Source organism: Cheilinus undulatus, linkage group 15 (assembly GCF_018320785.1).
Source record: "Cheilinus undulatus linkage group 15, ASM1832078v1, whole genome shotgun sequence".
Lineage (NCBI taxonomy): Eukaryota > Metazoa > Chordata > Actinopteri > Labriformes > Labridae > Cheilinus > Cheilinus undulatus.
In genome coordinates this window covers 42,999,531-43,017,135 of record NC_054879.1, presented here as the reverse complement: position 1 = coordinate 43,017,135, position 17,605 = coordinate 42,999,531, and the positions used below count along the sequence as shown (strand labels likewise).

General features: G+C 40.1%; 3 protein-coding genes across 7 annotated transcripts in view; 2 read left to right on the top strand and 1 right to left on the bottom strand.

Moving 5' to 3' along the window:
* itga6a (integrin, alpha 6a) overlaps positions 1 to 1,227 on the top strand; it is a 29,108-nt gene extending 27,881 nt beyond the window's left edge. Inside the window, exon 25 of one of the 3 annotated variants that reach the window (XM_041807044.1) lies at positions 355 to 1,227. In XM_041807044.1, coding sequence (XP_041662978.1) covers positions 355 to 519 — 165 coding nt within the window. In that variant the 3' untranslated portion in view covers positions 520 to 1,227. The remainder of the gene's footprint in view (positions 1 to 354) is intronic. The other 2 variants (XM_041807045.1, XM_041807046.1) reach the window with 2 other exon arrangements.
* Positions 1,228 to 4,505: 3,278 nt separating this feature from the next.
* Positions 4,506 to 6,824, bottom strand: nup62l (nucleoporin 62 like). Its single transcript, XM_041807854.1, has 2 exons — positions 5,000 to 6,824; positions 4,506 to 4,903 (listed from the first exon to the last, which is right to left on the bottom strand). Exons 1-2 carry the CDS (start codon positions 6,521 to 6,523, stop codon positions 4,745 to 4,747), a joined length of 1,683 nt encoding a protein of 560 aa, XP_041663788.1. The 5' UTR covers positions 6,524 to 6,824; the 3' UTR covers positions 4,506 to 4,744.
* Positions 6,825 to 8,405: 1,581 nt separating this feature from the next.
* On the top strand, positions 8,406 to 12,364 carry pdk1 (pyruvate dehydrogenase kinase, isozyme 1). 3 transcript variants are annotated; one of them, XM_041807067.1, is made up of 11 exons: positions 8,406 to 8,864; positions 9,450 to 9,591; positions 9,672 to 9,743; positions 9,838 to 10,022; positions 10,423 to 10,518; positions 10,609 to 10,686; positions 10,804 to 10,880; positions 10,961 to 11,059; positions 11,181 to 11,288; positions 11,504 to 11,617; positions 11,704 to 12,364. In XM_041807067.1, exons 1-11 carry the CDS (start codon positions 8,756 to 8,758, stop codon positions 11,842 to 11,844), a joined length of 1,221 nt encoding a protein of 406 aa, XP_041663001.1. In that variant the 5' UTR covers positions 8,406 to 8,755; the 3' UTR covers positions 11,845 to 12,364. The 3 variants fall into 3 exon arrangements, with proteins under 3 accessions (XP_041663001.1, XP_041663000.1, XP_041663002.1); XM_041807066.1 differs by having other exon boundaries at positions 10,801 to 10,880; XM_041807068.1 differs by having other exon boundaries at positions 8,762 to 8,864; positions 9,493 to 9,591; positions 10,801 to 10,880.
* Positions 12,365 to 17,605: the final 5,241 nt, after the last annotated feature.

Here is a 17,605-nt window from a genome sequence, read left to right as displayed (position 1 = left end):
AGCTCAATCAGCTGCTTTAACGCTCAAACATTCAGACACATATCATGCTGAGCTCATGGGAAACTTTCCATTACACAAACTAAAAAAGTGTAATGTAAGGATCCAGATAGTTCTGCAGTATGTGCTTCTGAGGTTTGTGGAGTAATGGATGCATTTTCTTTCAGCAGGCTTCATGTTTTATCTTAACAGTGTGATCTGCAGGTGCTTTGCTGACATCGCTTTCACTGCCTGGCTAATTTAACCGCAAAGCATGCTTAACACTCCTCCACATTTCTCTTCTTGTTTGCAAAAATCGATTCTGATAGCCTCAGTTTTTAATGTATGCATTTTGTTTTTTCAAATCTCCCCTCTCAGTGTGGATTCTTCCAACGCTCCAAACAAGAGGACAGCGTCCCTCGCTATCATGCTGTGCGGATCAAAAAGGAAACCCCGGAGTGCAAAGATGGAAAAGTCAAACTGGATCCTTTTGATAAAAAACAGTGGATGACGACTTGGACTGACAATGAAAGCTACTCATGAAGGATTCACAGAAACAGGACCAGAGTTTTAATGAGTTTCTAGACCTGAACACACTGAACTTAAATTTTTGTTCCTTTAGTGAACATGTCTGTGAATTTCAGGAACTAGTCACGTTCCTATATTTGAGTTTTTTTGTACACTGTATAGATGATTACATGTTTTTTGTAAATTTTGTACATATTTAAATGCTTTCACACACTGTATATTTATTTTTTATAAATAATGTCATGCAGCCAAAGAGTTTTTCAGTCTTATGTGTGACCTAAAGCTGAAGTTAACTTTGTATGAAGCTATACTGTCTAAAAGAAGCGCTGACGTCTATGCAAGGAAGGTACAGCTATAGCTGACTTTAATATGAATGTAAATCACCCTGTTTGTGAGGTGTTTTATGTCTTTTCAGGACTTTCAAACAACAAAAAAACAGCTTCTATCATCTTTGGAATACATTTTAGGTACATCATCACTTTACAATAACTAAAGCTGTATAAATCAGCATGGCTCAGTCTAGATGTCACTGTTTTTTCTCTGCGCTGCACTGTAGTGGCACTCAGGTAGCACCAACTGTACTGTAGGTCATCACTGAAATCAAATGTTTGTTCTGTGTGGAGTCCAAAGGGAAGACGTGACAAGCAAAAAATGTCTTTATAGAAAAAAAAGAAAGTGAATGTTTTTATGAATTGTCAAATGTAATAAAAAAATGCTTAAAATGGATTAATTCTGTGGAATTTTCTGTGGAGTGAAAGGAAAGTTTCCGACATGCAGATTTTTAGCCATAACTTCCTTATCCATGTGATGCCTTTACAGCCCCTCGAAGAGACTCGAGAAGCACAAACTGGGTTGTTTCAGAAAACTAAACCGTTACATGTAGCTGATCCCTCCACTCCATTGATGTTTTAGAGTGCAGTGCCTTTTGGTTTATTGACTGATGTTAAAATTGTGTATTTTTAGTGTAAGATTTTAATTTGTCAGCCTTCATTTCACACATTCATGCAGGGTATCCGCAGGGTCTTGAAAAGTATTAAAAGGTGACAAATCAATTTTGGGAAAATGAAGACCCTTAAAAAGTATTAAAAAGTCTTATCATGACTTTACAAAGTCTTGAATTTTGAAAGTATTTTTTTCTGAATTAGCTGTCCAAGAGTTTGAGTCCCAAAAACATCGTAAAAGTGGGTGAATTTATTTTTTATTAAAAAACAAAGATGAACAGGTACATAAAAAACTAGGCTATTGTGGGTGCATTCGTAAATTGTCTCTGAGAGTGCCAGCCCGAGCGGGCGGGTGGAAATTTAGAAGCACAAAGATTTGCTGTCCCAGCCTATTTGAATTTTGTTGTGTCATAGTGGTCTATAGTCTTCATCACAAACTAAAACTGTTAAGTTAAAAATATCACTGATGTAAATGGTTACAGCTTGAAGTGGCGGTGAGGTATTTAAAAAATATTGAGAAGGTCTTGAAAAAGTCTAAAAAAGGTATTAAAATTAACTTCAAGATTCCTGCGTATACCCTGTCATGTATCATTATGGGAGAGGGAAATATGATACTGTCCTGTATAAATTAAGCAAATATCTGCATTTCTGTCGCCTGTTTCCTGTACTAACACACGCTAGTGTGACAGTTTTATCAGCAGAGTCGCTATTGGCAGATGGGAGAATTTTCAGCCAATAAGTCTGCAACAACTTTGTAGGATACATGAATAATTAACAGGGTATAATACAGAAAATCTGACAATAATTTTAATTGTTTAAATACCTTTTTGGAGACTGTCTTAATTCATTTGAAGGCGCTCTCTTTAATCCCTTACCTGTACATTAGCAGGTAAGAATGTAATTTGTGTTGACTGAAAGATAAAAATGTGAAAATATAGAAAAGATAAAGTCAGAATTCTGAGGTAAAAGTCTTCTGATTTTAATCTCAGAATTCTGACTTTAATCAATATTTGACCTTAAGAGTTCAGACTTTTTTCTCATGACTAAAAAAAGTTTGCATCTCAAAAATTATTTTTTCATTGGCCCTAATCCTCTTCTGTAAGCTTGAGTCTTGCTTTTAAGACTTTTTTGGTACTTTTGAAAAGACTTCATTGTCGCTGAATTGGTTGATCAACTTTTAATTCTTTTGAAGACGAGGCAGACACCATGAATAAATAATAAAATGTCTCTGTCCTCTAAACCAGTGGTTCCTTAACTGCTGGGTCAGGACACAAAAGTGGGTCCCTGAGCTGTTTTCAGTGGGTCGTGAACGTGTGCCTATGGCGAAAGTCTTTTAGGTATGGAGGCCCTAAGTGGACATACATCCATACATTTTAGATTTTACATTGTTTATCATTGATGGCAAGTAGGTTTCATGCATCCCCCTGAGGTCTCACCATTTTATTTCCTCTTCTTGAGGAAAAAAAATGATTTACCCACTTTACCTGTTAATTTCTCAAAATCTCCACCTTATCATGGGATAAAATACAAAGTATACATGCAGTCAGAAAAGGGCTTCAGTCCTTTCTCTGTTCAAGTATGTGCAAAATTCATTAAATAAAAATTAAGGTGGTGACATTTTTAGAGGTATTTGGGTGTTGCTTATTCAAGACATAGTAGTGTCCTGAGGCTAAAAGAGAACCCCTGCTCGAAATTTAAAGTGTTATATGGGCTGAAGTTTTAGGTCTGAACAGCTACTTTCATTTTATGTACTTGGAAAAAATGTTTTTGATGTTTCAAGAACTTTGTCAGGATTGTCCCAGTGAAGAACACTGATGTTAAAATCTGTTGATTAATAAGGAAAATTAATTCTAACAGTAAAGTCTCAGCTGAATTAAAAGAGCCACAATTGCCTCACGTTTGGAAGGTAGAGGGTTTTATCGATGTCACAATCAGCGGAACAGGGGAATTCTAGTACAGGAGAAACTTTTTTTTTTTTATGATAAATCAGTACTGGCAAAATTGTTTACATCACACATCCCTAAAATTGTCCCATAACCAGTTAATGAAGCCCGATGTGACGTACTGAAGTTTGTCAGTTAATCATCATACAAGACAGAGAAATTACAGAATCTCAAACCACGGGTGTCAAACTCAAGACCCAGGGGCCAAATCTGGCCCACATGATCATATGATATTTCTGTTATAACTGGCCCATCAGTATGATTTCCTCAAGTACAAAAATGTAAACTTATCCTTGATGATTTGAGATATCCTTCTTATATAATATTTTGAGTTTTTAGATACATAATTTAAAATTTTTAGTCATGCTTTAACCTCATTAACTAATTATTTTGTATTTTATCTCATATTTTTAACACCTTACCTTGACTTCATAATCTCAGTTTGTCCTTAGACACAATTTAAAATTTTGAATATTTTGACCTTTGATTTCATGATTACAAATTTTATTTCATATGTTGACCTTTCAAACTCATGATTTTGACTTTTCTAATATATTTGCCTTTAAAGAAACATAATTTTGCATTTCAATTTCATGATTTGACCTTTATGAACTAATACATTTAGATTTCTCAGATTATGAGCCTTTAAACTTAACTTTTTTCAAAACTTTTTTAACCTCAAAATTATTTATCATCGATGCAATTTTTTTCATATTTTATTACTAGTGAAATAAGGTTAAGTTTATGGTTAAAAAGGTGACCCTCAGGTTAGACCTGAATCCAGAATCCGGCCCCTGCTGTGATTGAGTTTGACACCCCTGTCTTAAACAATTGAGAAAGTGGATATGGGTCATTGTTTTTAGCTTTTCTGAAAGACAAAATGGTTCAATATTAAGGCCCTTTAGTCAAAAAGTGAAATAGTTTTGATTCATTATTATAAATCAACTGAAAAACTTATGAAAGCAACAACTGTCAGTAGGGGTCTTTTAAGAATAATCCTTTTAATAATTAGATTTTGTCAAAGCTTTTAAGTTATTGCATATTGCATGTTTGCACATCTGTGACTAAAAAGTTCCTAATAGAGAAATGGCAGTAAAACTAACCAATAGAACAGAGCCTTAATCAAAAGATTTATTTAATTGTATTTTTAGAACAAGCAAAGCATTTACATTGGAATAGATAACTGTCACTACTCTATATAAAAGTTGAAAATATGAATCTTTCTGCAAACCCTTGACAACTCAAACAGCTGAGGAGAAAAAGTGAGTTTTGTTGAATGAGATTCTTATATATGTCTAACAATGAAATCCAACATTAGAATTATGTTACTTTACATGACTATGTATTTCTAGTGCATCAGTCAAATGTTAAACGAAAGGTTTTCTCCTGCTCTTTGCGCTGGTTGTCACACAGTTTGGACACTTCCTCTACTCGTCTCTGCAGGAGGACTGAGTTCTGGTCGATCCACTGAAGTGAATCCATGTGGGTGTTGAGGATTTTACAGATCTGCTGAAGCTAAGGAGGAGAAAGAGAGAGAGAAGTTAAGCTTTGTAAAAAAAGATAATGAGTAGAAAAATTTTGGTTCAAGGTTCAACTGATGTGTGATCTTACTGGGTCACTGGTATCTGCAGGGCCGCTGGATGTGTTCAGGTGCTCAATGATCTCCTTCAGGTCCTGTGACATCCTCTTTAGTTGTGCGTCCACATTCTCAGCGAGCTTGTACGTTCTTTCACGCTCCTCGTCTGCGTTCTGCATGTAGATGGTTCCGCTCTGCTCTTTCACAGACTCCTCCAGCGGGCAGAGTAAGTCCTCCAGCTCCTTCTGCTGGGACAGGATGAAATCCAGCTCCTGGTTTAGCCTCCTCTGGTCTAGCTTCACCTTCTCCATCTCTTTATGCAGTGCTGTGATCTTCTCCCCATTCTCCACCAGCATGCGGTCCCATGCATTCACCTGAGTCGCCTGCTGCAGGAAATGTCTTTCCTGGTCCTCCAGCTCCAGACTCCACTTGTTGATGAGACCCTCTAACTGAGCGTAGGTCATCACAGGTGGGGCAGCGGTTGTAGTGAGGGTCGTAGCTGCAGCGGTTGTAGCAGCACTAGTGGCAGACGCAGGTTTAAGTCCCAGGGCGAAGCCTGTGGCAACACCTGTTGTAGAGGCTGCAGTTGCTGCAGTAGAGGCAGGGATGGTGGTGGTGGTGGCTGCCCCCAGAGGTTTGAGCATGAAAGCCAGACCTCCAGCTGCCGCTGTGGTTGTTGCAGGGGCAGCAGTGCTTGCTGCTGGCGTTGGAGCTGCACCCAAAGAGAAGCCGGTACCTGTCGCAGTAGCTGTAGAGGCGGCTAAAGCACCTGAGACAGCTGCTGTGGGGGCAGGTGTAGAAAAGAGAGATGGGGCAGCTGCTGGGGCTGCCTGGGTGGATGCAGGAGGAGCAGGGGTTGATGAGGGTTTAATCCCAAAAGAAAATCCTCCACCCTGTGTTGTTGCAGCTGCAGATGTAGTGGCTGGCTGGACCTGGGCGCCCAGAGTGAGCGAGGGAGGAGCACTGGCGCCAAAGCTGAAGCCTCCACCTGTAGCAGCAGTAGAAGCTGGAGCTGAGGTCACCTGGACTTTGGTAGATCCAAAACTGAACCCCCCAAATGCAAGCCCACCTGCTGCTGTCGTTGCAGGTGCAGCAGCGGCTGCTGCAGGAGCTGCAGCGGCAGCAGGTTGGGGTTGAGCTGGAGCTGCAGTCCCAAAGGTGAAGCCCCCTCCTGCAGGAGCCGCAGCGGTGGTCTGTGCAGTCAGAGCCGTACCCAAGGTAAACCCTGTCCCCGCTGCTGGAGCTGCTGCGGAGCCTAAAGTCAGCCCTGTAGCTGTGGTTTGAGGTGTCGTACCCAGGCCAAATGTGGTGGTGGGGGTCCCAAAGGAGAATCCACCGGGGGCTGCTGTGCTCTTGGCCGGGGTGCCAAAGCTAAAAGAGCCAGTGGGGTTGGTGGCGGCCTGAGTCGGAGTGCCAAAGGTGAAGCCCCCTCCGGCGGCAGCAGGTTGAGTTGCTGAGTTCGTCAGCCCGAAGCCCGTGGCTGTGGGGGCGGCAGTTGTCTTCTGAGTTCCGAAAGTGAAGCCCGTGGAGGCTTGCCCGAAGTTAAATCCGCCGCTCATTTCTTCTGCTGGGTGATGAATTCAAACGTTAACGAAAAAAAGCTAACGTTCAAAATGGTCACTTCCTCGCTGAACCGAAAACAGCTTTTGGCGGGTCACGTCAGGCGTAGTTTATCTGAACCCACCAAGGAGACAGTTCGACTTTAACTTTACCCTTCACGACGTTAGTTCTTCATTCACAAAATCACAGACTTGTTGGTGTTACCTTGGCCCAGGAAGCATTCAAAAATTACCGTCATATCCTTCACCAAAACGTGGCCCGCTTCCTCGCATTTCTCCATGCAGGCATCTCTGTAGCCGTCTAAAGGAAGTGACGGCAGTTGGTGATAAACAACAACATTCGCCCTCAGTTTTGTCTGCCAGTACGTAATTCCCGCCCCTGCATATAATTGACGTGTCTAATATCCAACCATAACCCTGGAGAGGCTCTAGCTGAAATTTGATTGGTACAACTTACAGCCTGTAGAACATGCTTCAGGGAAAAGAATTCATGGGGACTTGAGTCAACTGAAAGCCGCACCGAGTTACCGGGTTACCGGTGTACTGCACATAAACGCCAACAAATTGATTGTTTTTACAAATTATCAATAAAATTAGCTCCATATAAATGGCAATTTTTAACCTGCAACCTATTTAAGGTTTCGGGGGGAAAAATGTTACTTCAAAAACCAACCACCAGCCGGTTTTTACTTAGACCTAAAATTAAAAATAAAATAAAATAGAAAAAAAAAAGATTTAAAACAACGGTTTTTGACAAAAGCATAGCTATTGTTTATTTATTTGTGTGTTAGTTATCATTGTGTTTTTGTAAACCGCTAATAATCCTCATGGAATAACGACAAGAAAAAGTTTGTTTTTGTTTTTGTTTTTGTTTTTGTTTAGATTGTGGAATATGATTTTTTTTCTGCCCTTGGGGGTGGGGTTGGAGGGTTACTTTTTTTTCAATGAAGGCTTTATTGAGCAATACACAAAGAGACAAGGCTTAAAAGTGTTATGAAAACAAATAATCAAAAGACAATAATAAAGGATAAATTAATTTTTACAGTGTTGTGTGTCAGATCCAGTCACATTTACAAGAGTCTCACTAAAGATTTAAACTGTAATGTTCTTTTTTTTTTAAACTGTTTATAAGTTTAAGAGTCTTATTGTCTGCTGTAGTTTATTTATGAATCCAGGAAAGTTAGAGTACATTTCTTATTCTGCATTTGTGAATATAGATTTGTCATACAGTATCATTACACTGACAGTAAGTTCAATGTTACATTTTTCATGTTTGTAATTCATTATTACATTTTTACAGTCAGTTATAGTGTTAAATTCAGTTTTACCCAACATACCCAACATACGTCCCAGAATTACAGAAATTGTACAATGGTTTAAAAAGTGCCACAGATTCAATATCATCACAACAGAACATGCATTTATCATCTATATCTTTAAATTTGGAAAGATAGACATTGGTGGGATATATGTTGTGCAGTATTTTGACATGTAATTCTTTAATTTTGTTGTAAATGCAGACTTTGTAAAGTAACCATGCCCTTTTCCAGTCAATACCTTCAGTTATATTGTTCCAGAAAAACTTTCCTTTCGGGGTTATTTTTTTATTTTTTGCAAAATAAACTGCATATATGTTTAATATTACATTGTGTGTGGGTTTCAACCTATGTACTTGTTAAGAGTTAGGGGTTTGATTACAATCTTGAATTCATTTAACTTTAAAAGTTCTATTTAAACCCATAAAATATAATAGTTCAAATCCTCCATATTTTGTAAATATCGATAATCGGACATCGTTACGCCACTTCTACTCCCGGACATAGGTGGCGGTGTGCAGCTTTCACAGCGGTTTTCGACGCGCTATTAAACACGAGAAGAAGAAGTGGCTCTACTGGTCCAACCTCTTTGCTATGTTGACATTTCAAAGTTGGCTGCCAGGATTTAACCCCGAGCTGTTAAAGCGTGTGAGGATTTAAAATAAATCATGTATTTCCCGTGTATATGGAGGCACGAATTTTACTAATCAGCCCTTCGTAGCATGACGTCAACACAGGAGTGTTTTGCTAACACCTGAAGTTAGAGCGCGTGCTAATGTCAACGTATGAGCTAGCAGTAAATGCGCGGCTGTTCCTGGGATGCCACCCGTGATTACACTTTATTGACAGCTTTTCTGCCAGGGACAGTCTTGGAAATACACCACTCTCTACGTGAGCTGGCCGTGGACCCTTCAGGATGAGGATTTTAAGGTTTCTGAGGAGTAGCGTGTCCATTGCAAAGGACGTCGACTACTACTCTAAATTTTCTCCCTCCCCTCTGTCAATGAAGCAGTTTCTGGATTTTGGTGAGTGAATAATCAAAAGCTACATCACAGGTAGCTTCATGAACACAGTTGTTGCATTTTAAAGCACTAGATAAACTGTTATTTGACTACTCAGTACTGTGTAGCTGTTGGCTGCCCTCAAAGGAATGATAGACGTGCTCTGAGAAGTTCCTAGTAATATGAACTGTCCAGCTCTAAGGATAAATAAAGCTTATTCTTGTTTTTTTATTTGTGCAACCTAACATGCAAGACAACTTTCATGCAGGCCTCAAACCTCTAAGTTTTAATTTTAAATGTTTCTTTATTTTCAGGAGAGTAAGGTTATATAGGACTTCCATGTCAGACATGCTAATATTCAAGCTTTACTTGGATATGAGCAAATCCTCCTCTTGTATTTATTTAATGTAAATGATGGATTCTGGACCTTAGATTGAACAAAATGTATGACTGAACAAAGAGACAGGACAGAAAACACCATTATAGAAGCACTAAGAACATGCAGGAATTTCCCATTACATGCATGTACCCACCAGATGAGAGTCACTGTCCTAGACTGTTGTAAACGAAAGAAATGAATGGGTTTCTGTGTCTGTTTCTTCTCTTTAGGTTCAGAAAATGCATGTGAGAAAACCTCCTTTACCTTCCTCAGACAGGAGTTGCCTGTGAGGTTGGCCAACATCATGAAAGAGATCAACTTGTTGCCAGACAACTTACTGAGGACTCCTTCAGTCCGTTTGGTCCAGAGCTGGTATGTGGATTCTGTGCTGTCTCTTAACTAGCTACCTCTGACTCTGATCTAAAGTAATGCTTTTAGTCTTCTTCGTACAGGTACGTGCAGAGTCTTCAGGAGATCCTTGAGTTTAAAGACAAAAATGCAGATGATGAAAAAGTCACATATGAGTGAGTAAACTAAGGCACACACTGGTTAACTTTGGAGCAACTTGTCTGGTTATGTGTTTGTGTTTTAACCTCTTGACTTGATCTGTTTGTTTAGTTTCACTGATGCAGTAATAAAGATCAGAAACCGTCACAATGACGTCATTCCCACCATGGCTCAGGGAGTTGTGGAGTATAAGGAGACTTACGGTACAGATCCAGTCGTCAGTCAGAATGTTCAGTATTTCTTAGATCGTTTCTACATGAGCAGGATTTCCATCCGGATGTTACTGAACCAGCACAGTGAGTATATCTCTTTATAATTGTAAAACTTATGCTGTTTGTTAGTCGTGTACAAAATAAGGTCTGTTCAAGGGACTTAAATGTGTACTGTACTATAATGTTTCCCAACCTTTCCCCTACATGTACCTAAGAAAAGCGGCACCCCGATTTTAATTGTTTTGCTGATAAAACCCCAGAAAAGGTCTATGCATGCTTTTCTTATCAAAAGACCTTTGTATAAACTACTTAATAACTGCTTTATCATGGTTTTAATCAATATTTGCAAATCTATTTTTGGCAGCCTCAGAGCAGACAGCCTTACACCCCCCTAAGATCTTTGGCAACCCCCTGGGGGGTCCTGGACCCCAGATTGGGAACCAATGCTGTCGTGCATAGTAACAGTCCTCTGTTGTTATTCCAGCTCTCCTCTTTGGTGGAAAGGTGAAGGTGAACCCGGCCCATCCTAAACAGATCGGTAGTATTGATCCAAACTGTCGTGTCAGTGATGTCATCAGAGGTGAGAATGAGTCTTTAACAATAATTAAAGAGTTTCTTTGAGCCATACACCATTAAATTTCTGCCCCAAAAATAAACCTCTTTCTTGTAGATGCATATGAAAATGCAAGAAACCTCTGTGACCGCTACTACATGAACTCTCCTGAGCTGGTACTAGAAGAATTCAATGGTAGTTTTCTGCTTTTCCTAAATGCATTTAACTTTTATTATCAGTCAATATGCCATCACTACATGTTTGATTTAAAACCCTATCATCATCCTGAATCAAATCTGTTTGTTTTAGCAGTCAAAGAGAAGGAGAAACCTATCACAGTGGTTTATGTGCCGTCCCATTTATACCACATGGTGTTTGAACTGTTCAAGGTAAGACTGACTTTCCAAACATCTCGCCAACTATTATGATGCAGATTTAGATTTTTGTCGTTGTCATTTCATTGTTACAGAATGCCATGCGGGCCACCATGGAGTTATATGGCGACGCCATGGAGTATCCTCCAATCCACGCACAGGTCGCTCTGGGAACTGAGGATTTGACAGTCAAGGTAGAAGCTTAACTGCTGCTTTTTTAGTCTGACCAGCTGGATTTGTCATGGCTTCAGTGTTGGATCTTGAAATTGGAGTTATTGAATGAATAAACAGTTCAGATTGGGCGTTCTTTTCCAGGTGTGCGATCGCGGAGGAGGCGTGCCGCTGCGTAAGATCGACAGGTTGTTTACATACACGTACTCCACAGCTCCTCGACCCAGCCTGGACGGCCGTGCCGCTCCTCTGGTCAGTAAACCCGGTGTTCCTTGGATTCTTAAAACGTTGGAATTAAATCTAATTGCTCTGTCTGCTGCTATTCAGGTCAAAACTGCCACTTCTAGAGCTAAACAGATGATACATGTAGATATGTAAATAAATGTTTTATGGTTAGGTATAGGTCTAACTGCTGTTATTTGAGTGTTTTTTTTTCACTCATCTCTGAGTTTATTATTCCCCTCCAGGCTGGCTACGGCTACGGTCTGCCCATCTCTCGTCTCTACGCTCGTTACTTCCAAGGTGACTTGAAGCTCTACTCTCTGGAAGGTTATGGGACTGATGCTGTCATCTACATCCGGGTAACTGATTTTAAAACTATCATGCTAACAAAAATGCTAGCAACAAGTCACTCTGTTCTAACTTTACCCTCTTTATTGTCTCACAGGCACTCTCCACAGAGTCCATTGAGAGGCTTCCTGTGTACAACAAGTCTGCCTGGAAACACTACAAGACGATCCATGAGGCAGACGACTGGTGCGTCCCCAGCAAAGAGCCTAAGGACATGACCACGTTTCGCAGTTTCTAGAAAACAGCTGCAGAAATGTTGTTAAAGACTGGTGGTTTGTGTGTGTGTAGTCTCTTCAGATGTTTTTACAGTAAATAGAAAGTTTAAAAAACGGACTAGACAGAACAAAGACTTAGTGCCATACATTTCATACAGAAATATAGGTTTGCATCTAAGTTACCCTCAATCAAAAACATTTTCCCTGCTAACCCACACCAGCGCCACTGACAGTAAAGACTGAAATTTACCAAAATAAGACCCAACATATCAGCCATCATCAAGGCTGGTAGTGTTATTAACATTTGAGAGGATAAAAACGTATTTGAACGCATTTTTGCAATCTTTGGTGGCACGAGTCCATCTATTGTCCGTCCATCCAGGCCATTCTTGTCAACATATCAACTCAAGAACGCATGGATGAACTGAAAACATTTTATAGCTCCAAGGTTTAAAGCCATTTAAGCCCTCGTCCTTGTCTTAAGGGCCACATATTATGCAAGGCTTTTGTAGCAAAAATATGTTCCCCCCCGATTCCGCTACAGCCCCCCCCCCCCCCCCACCACCACCACCACCACCTTTCAGAAAATGTGTGCTGAAACAAGCCGTTCTCAGATTTTCCCCTCATGATGTCATGTGGGAGTTAGCCCCGCCCTCAGGTTTGGTTGGCACTCCCCACTTGGAAGAAAGTTCCGCCCTCCTCTCCTGATCCTCCTCTCAGCTGCCAGCTGAGAGGAGGATCAGAAGAGCCACATCCATTTCCTGAGAGGGGCGGAGTCAGACAGCTTAGTAACATTTAAAGCAACAGACACAGAAACAGCTCGTTCTGAGCAGGGCTGAAACAGAGGGGTTTTTTAGACATGCAAAAATCCAATACTGCAGTGTTTTTCAGCAATAAACTTCACAGGCATGTTTTGGGGACCTCTGAGACCAATATAAACTTGTCTTAAAGGGGTAAAATACGTCACCTTTAAGATGGCTTTGGGCATTTGCTGCAATCAGAATGGGATTGCTGAAGAGAGACAGGTATTAATGGGAGAGAGTTTGAGTAAAGGCAAGTCCAAAACAGCACCTAGATTAGCCGGCACCTGCTCTATAAACCGAGTTAACCTCCATGTATATACTGTTAACCACTTGAAAACCTCACAGACATTTAACCACCAGGCATTAGCTCTATCCATCTATTATCTATAACTCTCCTGTTTGGGGTTGCAGGGGCCTGGAGCCAATCCCAGCCGTCTTTAGGCCGCGTTTACAGGCAAATGAGCAGCCACACTCACACTAACGGGCAATTTAGAGCCTACTGAGCAAGTCTCTGAACTTTAGGAAGCCAGAATACCCACAAAAAATGCAAACTCCACACAGGAAGGCTCTGTCTGATACAAGGCCGCCCACAAGGGGGGATACAGGGAAGAGCTTTCTTGGGCCAAGCCAGATGGGGGACCTGTAGAGGTGAAGAGCTTTGCTGATTTTAACAAACATTTCACTTATGTTTAAACCTTGCTACTTTAACAGTAGGCTGTAAATCACAGACATGGTGGCAGTAGTTACAGGTAATAAGGGGGCGACTGTGGCTCAGTATGTAGTTACTGGAAGGTTGTAACTGGAAGGTTGGGGATTTTATCCCCAGCTCATGCAGCTACATGACACGTAATCCCAAATGCTTCATCGATGGCCTGCTGCATAGTAGCTTTCGCTATCAGTTTGTGTGTGTAGAGTGAATATTTTATACCTGCAGTGTAAATAGTGCTTAAAGAAGCAGAAAAAGGACAACACAAGCTCAAGATGGTGTTTAACATTTCAAACGTAAATCCTCAGCTGATCCTGTAGCTGTTTTAAGGCCACAAAGAGGCCTCATCATTGATTTTCATCTCTCATAAACCAGCAAAGAAATCACAGCAGCTTTCCCTAGGTTTCTGTCCAGCAGCACCCTCTAGTGGACAAACTATATAACCACACTAAAATTTCATATTTCTCTCCATCATTCTGGCTTTTCTGTTTCACTATTACGTATCAAGCAACACATTTTTATCAGTAACACTATCAAATTAAATTGTATTTTCAATATTTTTATTGACCTATTAAATTATGGAAACCAGCACAGGTCTGCTCGTTAACCAAAACTGTTAATATTTTTAATTCCATACAGTGTCAGAGGAAAATGTTTTTGGGGTTTGGGTAAATTTTTCCGTTAAGGTTTAACCTTCGTAGTGTTGTTTACAGTTTGCACTCCTGGTCTTTATGGCTTCTCATAGTCACATAGCATTGATTTGTCTTCTCTGTTACAGCTGGTCTTTATTTTTCAGTGTGATACTGTTTGATGCTGAAAAGGGAAACCTGCCGCAGTATGTGTTACTGAGAGTTTTTTGCCTGGAAATTCTTTCAGGACAGACTTTCTCATTTTGGGCATTTCTTCTGCAATGGGACTTTACTTTTGGTAAAAGCATGTGATCAAAACGTTAAATTTGGGATGTGAAAAAAGGAAAAAAGTACAACCTTTTTTGTTTGTTACAGAGGATAAAGCATTTAGATTGATAGGTGTAGACTGGTTTGCAGTATATTTAGATTTCCTCCTAAATTCTAAACTCAATTCAGGTGCTTGAATTTAAGAAATTAATGTTTGAACTCATAAGACTATTATTAGTACAGTGTAAGAGTATTTATTGGGGCTGTCAAGATACATTGCTTTAATCGTGATTAATTATGGTTCACAATAAGTGCAATAGTATTTGTCTATCGTGATTAATCACACTTTATTGCCTCTTTCAGCACGCTTCGGTTGAATTACTGCAGTGTCTCCCTCATGTAAAAAATGCTTTTAATTTTGGAAATGATTACATCTACCCTTTTATCAATCATGATGATCACTCATCACCATTGTAACGCAGCAGAGAAATTTCACAGCTCATATAAACACAAAAAAATGCTTTGCAAGATCATTTTTGTTACATACATCATTTTTGTCCACTGAGAATAATTCATTTTCCACAGACAAATTAAGCTCCTACAGCCTTTAATTTCTTGTGGATTTTTTCATAAAGCGCAGCGCTGCTCATAAGCACAGCTGGAGGCTTTTCAGAATTATATTTCTATTTTCCCATTTTTCAAATATATCTGTTTCTTGGAATTATGTAGACTTTTTTTCTTAAAGCTTTAACACGGAAACTTCAGCCTCTCCTATCTGATGTGCAGCTCATGGAGGAGACAGGAATGAAGCTTCTGTGTTAAGGTTGAAAAAGACAGTTGTGGCGTGCAGATGGCCTAGCGGTCTAAGACGCATGTATGTGGGTGACCCAGGTTCGAATCCGGCCTGTGGCCCTTTGCCACATGTCTCTCCCCAGTCTCGTCCCACTTTCAACTCTATCCACTGTCCTCCTCTGTCAAAAAAAGGCACTAAAAAGCCCCAAAATAAATCTTAAAAAATGTATCAACTCCCAAGAAGCAGATAAAATTGAAAAAGGGGAAATAGAAAAGGCTATCATTTTCCTGCTGCGCTTTAAGCAAGAAGCGCTGCACTATCTGAAAAAAAATCCACCAGAAATGAAAGGCTGTGGATGATAAACTTGTTTGTGGAAAATATAAACAGTCTCAGAAGATATCTTCATCATAACATTACTGGTCTAGCAAAGCATTTTAGTGTCTATGTGAGCCATGAAATTTTGCTGCCATGCTACAATGGTGATGAGGAGGATTTAGTGATAAATTACTCTCATGCAACCGTGTGTAATAAAAATGTTAGACGCTGCCAAAAACACATGAAAAACAGTGAATGTGCATTACTGGCCTTGTAGAGAGTTTTATTGTGCAGTAAATCACTTCACTACAGCGCTTTTGTGTTCCCTGTGGTCTTGTGAAGACAGAGATTTTCAAAACATGGAACTATTTGAAAAAGGAAACGAAAAACGAAGCATAACGTTGTGTGAACAAGGCTTAAATCCGCCACTGCTCCTTAAATTCTCATTTCCCTTTAAAAACTCACAGATAGCTCGATGGACATTCAAAAGTCATCTGCACCTAGTATTATCGGACATGCCCTTATTTCCTTTTCAATCCATAACAAGTTCCTGTTTTGTGGGGAAGTTATGTTAAAATCTTCAATCTACCTATAAATGCAGAAAGTCTTTTACCTTGGTTTAGGACAGTAGAAAAAGACACAAAAAAAACTGTTTTAAATGCAAAATAACTGAATTTTAAAATGCAATAAAAGTGTGTGATTAATCACAATTAACTACAGAAATTCTGAGATTATTCATGATTAAGTTTTAATGTTTTGACAGCCGTAGTATTTCTGGTTTATGTGGTTGGGACTCATCCTGTTTGATAAGCTATTTTTCATGGTTCCATGTTAACAGTTACATTTATGCGTCATGTTCAATAAAAACAGACTATTAACCTTGTGGATTTTGTTTGTTAAAAGATCAGCACTTTTTGTCACTCTGTTAGTCATGCTAAGAGTTTTCCTCTTATGTATCGTATAAAGACAAAGGATCACAGCAGTTAACTTTAGAGCAGTGGTTCTCAAATGTAAATGCAAGCCTTGGTGTGCCATGGGAAATTGTACAACAATAATAATAATAATAACTACAACAATACAAAAACAAAAGAGACATGAGTTTTCACAGGTATTTTTGATATTTAAGATCAATAAATTTGACCTCTTAGAATTGTTTTTTTTTTCTGCTGGATTTTTGGTATTGTCTATCTGGGCTTTTGTTACATAAGTTTCTCATCATTAAGTGAGAAAATGATAAATAAGAGGTACAAAAAGTTTTGAATTTGCTACAACAGATTGCTTTAATCAACAACTGCAAGTAAGACTAATACAGCTGAAAATGTATGTTGAAAAAAAAGGAAATTTTAGCATGTATCTGTATCAATATTCTATCCATTTTCTTTCACATATCCGGGGACGTGTCGCTATGGCAGCAGGCTAAGCAAGTCAATCCCGACATCTCTCTCCCCAGCAACATTTTCCAGCTCTTCCTGGGAGATTCCAAGGCGTTCCCAGGCCAGATGAGATATATAATCCCTCCAGCAAGTTCTGGGTCTACCCCAGGGGCTCCTTCCAGTTGGACGTGCCCCGAAGACTTCCTAAGGGAGGCGACCAGTAGGCATCCTAATCAGATGCCCAAACCACCTCAACTGGTTCCTTTAGACGCAAAAGAGCAGCAGATCTACTTAAAAATCCTTCTGGATGTCCGAGCTCCTCACCCTATCTCTAAGGCTGAGCCCTCCTGAGGAATCTCATTTTGATCGCTTGAACCTGCGATCTTGTTCTTTTGGTCATTACCCAGAGTTCATGACCATAGGTGAGGGTTGGGACAAAGATCGACCGGTAAATTGAGAGTATTGCTTTCTGGCTCAGCTCCCTCTTCACCATGACAGTGCGGTACGTCTGCAATGCCACAAATGCTGCACTGATCCGCCTGTCGATCTCACGGTCCCTTCTACCCTCACTTGTGAACAAGACCCCGAGGTACTTGAACTCCTTCCCTTGGGGCAAAAATGCCCTCCCCACCTGGAGGGAGAGACCTACCATTTTCCGGCAGAGAACCATGGCCTCGGACTTGGAGGTGCTGACCCTCATCCTGACCGCTTCGCACTCGGCCACAAACTGCCCGATGCCTGCTGGAGGTCCCCGGCTGAAGGCATGTCAAGGTGTGCGTTGTGAATTTGAACAACCATGCACGATAACTTCGACCTAAACATCAAGTAAGGATTTTGATAAAGAGGCAGTTTTTGCGTGGATACAAACATGGCGTGCCTTAAGATTGTGGTTGATCTT